Here is a 9,494-nt window from a genome sequence, read left to right as displayed (position 1 = left end):
TAAGATGCCATCACCATTTCTATAGATTGATGGCAATTCTAAACATTGAGTGGCAGAAGACAGTATGGCCCACATCTTAAACTCCAACTTTTACTGCTTATTTTGTTGGTAGCACTTGGAAGGCAGGTCACGATGTGAATATTTAAAGCTCCTCCTGAATGTTCTAAAGGGGCCCTTTCTTGCGCAACAGTGTTTGGGAAATCATTTTTTAGAATTCTTCATTGTCCTCTCTTGTCTGCTGAGTACAATACTGAGTTGAAAGGTAGACTCTCCAGCAGTATTTCTATTCCTTTCTTCTGATAAACAGGTCTCATTGTATCAAAACCAGACCTGGTCATCGTTTTGGAGCAAGAGAAGGAGCTGTGGGGTGTGAAGAGAAAGGAGACAGTAGCCTCACACTCAGGTAGGTGGAAGTGAAGCACATGACACAGGTGAGGTCCAAATGTGAAGGAGGAAGATAGATCTTAAAGTGTTGTTCATGTAGCTCTCCTTGAATAGAAATTCATTTGTGAAGCCGAGTTTTATGTCTTTCCCTCTCACAGAGGGACATCTGCTAACTAACACATCATGCTTTTTGATTCTTCAAGGATTCTCCCTCAGCTCCAGGGAAGGTCTGCCATATCCACGGTGAGGACCTCCATAATCTGAGAGCTTCTCCATTGCTGTGAGAGCCCTAGAGGATCTCTCTGTAGTTCTGAGGAACTCTATGCTAAGTCATTTCTAAATTCTGTTTTGCTTCTTGTGACAATTGTGTCAACGTAGTGGTGGGCACATTGCGGTTTGATGCAGAAGTCCTGGGAACACTGGAGACAGAGATCGCATGTTTTCTGGTTTAGGATTTCCAAAGTTCCAGAGGATTTTATCTGAATTGTGCACAATTGAGGCTCAGTAATTTCATAAGATCACAGAACACGTCCCTCAAATGAGAAAATATAATCCTTTTTTTTCACATCAAAAGTTAATTTGTCTTTGTATTAACTAAAATTTGAAAATTCCACTCCATGTGTTCCATTGCTCAATGGTGAAATAATTTAATGTATCTATGTGTATCCTAGCATTCCTACATATTAATGCCATAAGGGAGCTAGAACCTTTAGAAGTTAGATTTCACAACCTATAATAAAGTCTCCATCATTACCTTTATTTCCTAGTAATTGCATCATTTTGTAATTTTATCTTGTAGGAAGTTCCTGTGACTTTTTCATATGTGTTTCACTCTCTATTAATTGTATAGGAGATGCATCTCTGTTTTGAATCAAAACTTCTATATGACATGTGTATGTGCCCTATAAGAAATGAGGTATAGGGGCACCTGAGTGGCTCCGTCAATTGAGCATTGGACTGGCTCAGTTCATGACCTCACAGTTGGTGAATCTGAGCCTAGTATAGTGCTCTCTGCTGTCAGGTGGAACCATGCTTTAGATCATCTGTCCCCTCTCTTTGTCCTTCCTCTGCCCATGTGCTCTCTTGCTCTCAATAATAAATAAACATTTTAAAAGAAGGAAGTAATGTAGATAATTAGTAAAATTCCATATATATAATAAGGGATTGTTCATAAATGTAATTTTTCAGGAAAAAAATTAATCATAAGATCATTCTACTTTCCTTAGAACGTATCTGAATTTGATCCCAAGTATTTATTTGTTTATAAAGTGATTGTCAGTATATTTTACTTTGGCACTGTTTGTTTATTCAGAAAGGAAAGTTTTTTGTTAGCTTGGTTCTAAAGATTGGATTATACCCTTACACTCTGTGTAAGAGGAGGAATATATTAAGAAAATAATATATTTTTAATATCTTTTAAGTGCTTATTGTAAAATTTTTCATTAAAGCCTTGTATGGTTAATTTTTTTTTACATTTTTAAAATTGTATTATTAATTTTCTTTAAATTTACATCCAAATTAGTTACCATATAGTGCAACAATGATTTCAGGAGTAGATTCCTTAGTGCCCCTTACCTATTTAGCCCATCCCCCCACACACACACAAACCCTCTGGTAATGCTCTGTTCTCCCTATTTGTGAGTCTCTTATATTTTGTCCCCCTCCCTGTTTTTATATTATTTTTTTTCCCTTCTCTATGTTCATCTGTTTTCTCTTAAAGTCCTCCTATGAGGAAGTCATAGGACTTTTGTCTTTCTCTGACTAATTTCACTTAGCATAATACCCTCCAGTTCCATCCATGTAGCTGCAAATGGCAAGATTTCATTCTTTTTGATTACAAAGTAATACTCCATTGTATATATACACCACATCTTCTTTATCAATTCATCCATAGATGGACATTTGGGCTCTTTCCATACTTGGGGTATTATTGATAGTGCTGCTATAAACATGGGGGTGCATGTGTCCCTTCAAAACAGCACACCTGTACCCTTTGGATAAATGCCTAGTAGTGTAATTAGTACGTTGTAGGGTAGTGTTTTTTAGTTTTTTGAGGAACCTCCACACTATTTTCCAGAGTGGCTGCACCAGCTTGCATTCCCACTTTTATGGATGATTTTAATGAATACTTTCCTGTTTTACTATCATTGAAGACATGCCAATGATTCACTTTGAGAGGAAGATAGGTCTTACTGAAAGCAAATATGGGACACTCCTGAAATGTGATGAAAGCTCTGACAAGAAGCTCCCTTTGGTCACTGCAAGGTCTTTGAAAACTTCTTGTGATAAACAAATGTGACAGAGATGGGGACTTGGGAACCAACCTGGTGGTTTTCTGGGATCGAGGGAAGTCAGATCCTTTTCTCATGATTTATTAAATTCCCTAGTGATATTGTGGACCAGATGCTGTTGGATGCCATAGATATCTGTACTTTCCCAGGACCAGTTTTGTGGAAGTTGATGGGGAGGGGAATATTGTGGGCATTGCTTGAAGGCGTCACATGACAGAGTTGGGGTTGAAGGTGAAGAAGGCTGTTGGACACTGATAGAATGAGCAGGGTGTATGGGAAGTTCCTCAAAGCACTGGCATCAGAGGAATATAAGCCCAACATAGGTCTGGTCCAGTATTGATGGGTGACCTTCCACAGCTGGCAGAGACCTCCCTCACATCCACACAGCCCTATGATAAGTCTAGTCCTCTGCTCTGAACTGTGTGCACAGCACTGATTCCTTGGAATCTGGTCACCAGTCATGGGCCCTGAGCATATTTCTGCTCAAAACAGCCTGCCCAGTTTTTAGGCTAGATGTCCCGATGTTGTTTCATGGCCTAGGCTGTCCTTCAACCCATTTGGACCTGAGTGGGAAGAGGATTTCTATCAGTTGTAGAACCCAATAAGATAAAGTAGGGTGGCATGATCTACTCACATTTTACATTGGTTCAATGGAAGGAGAAGAATTCATTTTCAGTACTTGTTATTTTGGGGTATTGAGATTTGCCCAGTGATGTCTAATATGAATAGTTGCCAGTTGAGCTTACTCTGAAGTACCAAGTGGGAACTACCTCTGTTCTCATCTTTATGATACCAATCTGTCAATCCTCCATGATGAATGTTTTTATGTCTCACGAGCTAAAAAAGAAAGTTTTCCCTATATACATGTATTTATATTTGGGTACTTATATACAAATATATGTGTGCGTATAAATATTCACACACACTAAAATTGTTATCCATGGAGAATTTTCAAATAATGTAACTTGATAGTGAAAAAAATAACATTAAGTCCTTCCTTTTAAGGATTATTCTATATGATATATTGCCATGCTGTTTGCTTGGTTGGTTATGACTACATGGTGTTTGTTTGTTTTTTGTTTTTCCAGTTTTGTCACCCTCTTTTAGGTAGAGTTCTAGAAAAATTCCAAAGTATTATCTTCAAGCAAAGCTTCGTGTTACCAGGAACATAATTTTTCTTTATGTTTAATATTCTAATGAAGTTATTGGGGTTTGGATTTACCATGTTTGTTTTTTCCTTATGCCTTACCTATTTTTTATTTGTTTCTTGTGTTTTTCCGTCTTCATATTCAGAAGTTGTACATTTCTTTCTATTTCTGTGGACATTGTGTACTCAGTAACATATTTCTTTAGGTAGAAATTAAAACATACTTTTTTTTGAAGCATGCTTTTAAAATCTAGTCATGGCATGACATTACTTTCTACATTTAATTTCCATTTGTCACTATATGTACATAGATACTTATTTACTGCTGTTTTTTTTTTATGAGGACTTCGTTCTGTTTAGTGAAGTCACATGTGCAGGTCATAAGGGAACATCTCAATGGAATTTCACAAACTGATCACATCTCGGTAAGCCATTGAGATCACGAAACACAAATGCTGGTCCTCTATACTACCTTTTCATGGCTGTTTTAGAAATCTTCTCTTATATTGAGACCACAGGCACAAAACTTTTTCTTTTTCAAAACATTATCTTTACAATTCCAATCAGAAATGTATTTAAAAAATCTGCCTAGTGTGGTTTCTGTACAGAGATTTCTATTCTTTATCTTTCTCCCAACATGGCTAACAAATTGCAGTGTATTCTGAAAATGTTTTAGCATGCTTTCTTTTCATTTGCTTGAACAAGTCATTTCTTCACATGGATTAACCTCATTGTTATCTTGGAACAGACTTATGTCAGTTCTCTTTTTCTGCCTCTAGTGATGTTGAGAAATCTCACAAGACTACACCCTCAATGTCAGTTTTGATATCAAAAACCTTCAAGGTGCCTCTGTGCTCAGATGAATGCTTATTCCTCTATTTCTATAGCAAAAAGGCCTGCAGGGTCTTGGCAATAGCAATAATTTCATATTACAGACTGTAGCATATGTAGAATATTGGCAAGCTGATAGCTGTTTCCCATTATCTCTCTCTTTACTGAGTGTAGGGTAAGTTCTACAGATTTTTTATTTATTTATTTATTTATTTTTTTTGCCAAACACATGAGTATAGCCAACTAACTGGTCATTGTCTCTAAAGGAGTCTCAATCACAGTGATAGCTTTTAGGTAAAAAGATTTCTGCCACGACTTTAGATACACAAATTTTGGGTTCTTTGTAGAATGGTCAGGGGTATATCCATTGTGGTACAATGTGCATCTTTGGTGACTTCCAGACCATTCATATTAGCCCCATGGACCCTGTATGGAAGGAGCTTAAACTAAAAGCTTCTAGATACATTTTTTAATTTTCCTCTGTATGTCATTGCTAAATGAGCAGCAAAACGTCATGAAGGCACACATATTTTGGGTACTGTTCTGGATATCCAAATGAAATCATACATTTGCTTTACACAGCATTGTTACTATTTCTTGAGATCACTGTGTCAGCTTATGATCTGGACCAGAATTTCTGTGATTTTCATCAAGTACAGGCCCAAGCAGTGTGTCACATGCATTCATAAGATCAATGTTTCCTCCATACCTTCACTTAAGTTCAGAGCCATCCAAAGTACTTTTGTCCTTGTGATCACCCCTCTGTTTCATTTTATATACTCTCCTCCATCTATTATCTCTGGGTTGCCCTTTTAAATATGCCTTGTTGATGGTTTGGAATACCTAATTCCTACCCGTTTCTCAATTAGCAGCTCTTTCATTACAATGAGCTGTGATTTCATGGCATCCAGGACCTGCTTTGCCTGGGTAGGGAGTACACAATCCTCTCCAATACATGTATATCATACGCTTTTGCACAGTTTAGGTGTGTCTTCACCCATCTCCCTTAGAAAGTTCACTATAAAAATTTAAGGTAGACCATCATGGGTATTAGGATTTCTTTACCCAGTTGAGTGTAAGACCCCCCCCCCCACCCAGGGACATTGCAGAAGTGAATGCTACAGGTCACCTGATTTTTCTGCATTGAATCATGCCAATCATAGCCTTAGAAATACTTCCTGACATGAATTGATTTTATTCCATTTTCTGTGTCTGATTCATGAGCTTTTGATGAGGTGGTGGACACAAGGGAAAATTAGGCAGGAGCCAAACCAGGGTCAAATTGGCTGAAAATATTGTTAGATGATTCTCTATGGGTTTAAGTTTTTTCATATGTCATGGATACAAGCATTGAAAGTTCTTATTCTATGCCATTCCACTTATATTTGTGTATAAAAAAAGCTTTGGAATATAGTGATAGTATCTTGCTTTTAGATACAGGACAGATTGGTTTCTTGGACACAAAAACACGTGTCTCCTTTGTCGGCAAAGGTCTGAGCAGATATGCTAGATATTCCTTGAACATACTGGGGTTTCCTATGTCCAGGGTCTCACAAATTCACTGTATGTGCAGCATCTACCTGTAGGAGTTGGGGATGGGGGCTGACAAGTGATATTAGAGTGATCAAGAAGTTTTGGTACTTGCTGTGTCATGAACCATAAGATCATTGGATATTGATCTAGGAGTCTCCTATCTTCAGCCAAGATTGGAAAAATGTTACACACCAACTTGTTACATAATGGAATGTGCAGAATCATACAATTTTTATAGGTCTTGAGAGTATCCATGGACTTTATCAAAATAAAGTAGATATTCATGGGTTGGCTTCTCCTTTTATTTGTGCATTTGTTTTGTTATTTATTAGTACATTTATGTGATATCACATACTATCATTCTTTGACTTATGTCACATAGCATAATACATTCTAAGTCTATCTACATTGTTACAAAAGCAAGAAAGAACAACAAAAGCAGAGACATCTGGTTACCATGGTGGAACAGGGAGGGAGAGTGGGCAAAATGGGTTAATGGGACAGTGAAGGACAGGTTTCCAGTTAGGGAATTAATAAGTCATGGTGATATAAGATACAACACAGGGAATACATTCAGTGGTATTATAACAGCAGTGTATGGTGACAGATGGCAGCTCGCTTGTGGTGAGCATAATTAACCCTGTAGAGCTGTCAAATGACAAAGTTGTATATTGAACTGATGTAACATTGTGAGTCAAGTATACTTGAAGAGAAAACAGAGAAAAACTAGATACCAATCCACATGTACATGTACAGGTTAAACTATTTTGTTAAGAAGTTGCCTGTAACGAAAGCTGACCTCTCCAAATCATGCTCATCCTAGGTGTTTATAGTAAGATGCAGACTTAGGAAGGCAAATTTATCTTTATCAAAATGGAGATAAAGGTAAATTGCTGGAGGAAAGGTAGGACATGGGAGAGAGGAGAGTGTGTGCAGCTGAGTGGAAGGGTGAATAGGACCATCTAGAGGAGTCTGGAGTCCTCACTGGCTGATCAGCCCAGGAGATACATGAAGAACAGTCATTTCTGTGAGAGCTTCTCAAACTGCTTGCCCTGACGTGTGCTCTGTCTCATCTCTACTCTCCTAAAGTGCCTGTAATAATGGGTACATGTCTTCTGAAGGCTTTTCTGTATAAGTGGGTCCTTTTGGGAAAATGCCAAAGAGCAACTAAACTTCATGTCTATGCTCATTTTAGTCAAAGTCAGATTTTGGGAAGAAACCTGAGTTGAAAACACAAGACATCCTGTAGCATGAAGCTGTGGGAGTTACTAAAAGGACAGAGAAAACTTGATATTTTTAAAGGCTATGGAATCGATGGGTGCCGAGCTAAGAAATGCAACTTTGCAATCAGAAGCAGTTGTACCTGCATTACGGGTAAAAGAGGCAACTATTCCCAAGAATATGTTTGGAATGGTGACTAGAAGAAGGAGAAATAAAAGTGGTTGACCAAGTTCTCCATGCAAGGGTGGAGGCAGCTTGAATGAAAAGAGGAGAGAGAAGGGCCTTAGGCTCACCTATTTTGTCCTCTTCCCTGTGTTTAAGCATCCTTTGAAACTGTTCATTTCCTGTGATGCAGGCCTGGAATTTTACCTGGGGCATACGTTCTACAGCCTAGAAGGGTCAGTGTGCTTTCGATTATAGAAGTATTGTGTGGTTTTGTTTCATTTTGTAATTACACTTAGTGCCTCTGACTGAACTCAAGCTGGATTTCGTGGACACTTGATTCAACCTGTTGGTTCCCACTTGAGGTGTGCCTCTTCCCTCTCTTTTTCTACCACCTCGAAAGGATTCACATTTTTATCATTCTTTCCTAGAGATAAATGGGGTAGGGGACTCTGCCTGTCCCTCTTCTACCTTACTGGATGAATAACGTTTGTATGGAGAGGTACCTTGCTCTGGGCACTCTCAGGAAGGAATACAAGAACATCATCCTTGAAAGAAAAAAAGTTAGGACATCAGTCAGCAGGAGGACTAGGGCTCCTGTCAACATGTTTTCATGTTTACTTTTAGATTGTGATTTACTTACTTGCGGCTCTGGACATGTATTTCCCAGCAGTTATTATATGTCCTTTCAAGAATGCTAGGCATCTGACACCTTTGTGAATCATCACGGGTCCCTGCACTTCATTTTCTCTGTGCTATCTGCAAGTTCCCTCCACAATAGGTTAATATTTTTTTCCCGTACAACATTAAATTCCTTGGGAGGATTTACTGAAAGATGTGCATAAATCACCCCATTTAATCTGGAAATTTGCTTCTATGTGTCATATTGTTTTTAGTCTCTTTAGAAAATGAAGGCTCTCTCTTATGTTTGATGGAGATACTAGTGTTTGAAGTGGAAATTGTAAATCAGGCCTTGCTGCTGAAAGCTTCCATTTGATTCTATACTCATGTCACAGATATATTGTTCCTTATCAGTTCTCTGTTGCTCTAGAAAAAAAATGCATCATATATACGCAACTGTCTTAAATATGTAAAATATAATTCAGCAGAAAAGATCAATGGGGCGAGAACTTTGAAAACCCTAGGGAATTCACAAATAATAGCTATGTGGGTTATATCAATGTGAGTGTTGTTCTCTGTGGTGTGTTTGGGGAACACAAAAAGCTTCCACCACAAATAGATCTGTACATTTTAAGCCCCTGAAAACATTTCTTGGTTTCAATGACCAAAACAGTTTAATTCTATCACATTTGTTTTTTTATTAGATTTGTAATTTTCATATTTTGTGTTTCCTTACTCCCCTCTTTTAGTTGATGAGTTGTGTGATTTGGTCGTGTTTCTATTACCTTTTTCACTTTGAGACCTGCTCTGAACCTTCTTTTAGGGTTTCATCTGTATAGTGGTCAGTGTGTTCCATTAGACAAATGCAAAGTCAGAAAATCTGAGCTAAAACTCAAGCTCCACTATGACTACAGTTTTTCCAAGACATTCTTGGGAAAGATGAAAATCACATCTAACGTTCTCATTAGTCACCGTGGATTCATTGGGGAATTTATGAAAAAGTGTTACAATGGTTTGTAGTGTGTAGTAAATGTTCAAGAACACTTGTTGTTACTGTTGTTGAGGTTACAAATTGTAATTTCCCCAGCAATCTTTAAGTTCAAAGTCATCATGATTTCTCTGTTTTCTTTCTTTTGTTTGTTTTTTATTGTTTGTTTCTTTTGTTTTGTTTTGTTTTAGAATTTAAAAGCATGTCTTTGAAATAAATGTATTAGCATCACTTGCAACTTGAGAGAAATGTGGAAACTCAGACCTCAGCCTGAAATCCAAGTCAGAATATGAATTTAATGAGATCTTCAGTTCAT

General features: G+C 37.7%; 1 protein-coding gene across 1 annotated transcript in view; it reads left to right on the top strand.

The window, feature by feature from the left end:
* LOC102954756 (putative protein ZNF720) overlaps positions 1-836 on the top strand; it is an 84,295-nt gene extending 83,459 nt beyond the window's left edge. Inside the window, exons 4-5 of the mRNA XM_042969997.1 lie at positions 308-403; positions 763-836. Of these exons, the coding sequence (XP_042825931.1) occupies positions 308-403; positions 763-836 (170 nt within the window). The remainder of the gene's footprint in view (positions 1-307; positions 404-762) is intronic.
* The last annotated feature ends 8,658 nt before the right edge of the window (positions 837-9,494 follow it).

The sequence above is a fragment of the Panthera tigris genome, chromosome E2 (assembly GCF_018350195.1).
Source record: "Panthera tigris isolate Pti1 chromosome E2, P.tigris_Pti1_mat1.1, whole genome shotgun sequence".
Classification (NCBI taxonomy): Eukaryota; Metazoa; Chordata; class Mammalia; order Carnivora; family Felidae; genus Panthera; species Panthera tigris.
The sequence above is the reverse complement of the archived record's forward strand: the minus strand, read 5'-3'. Positions and strand labels throughout refer to the sequence as shown.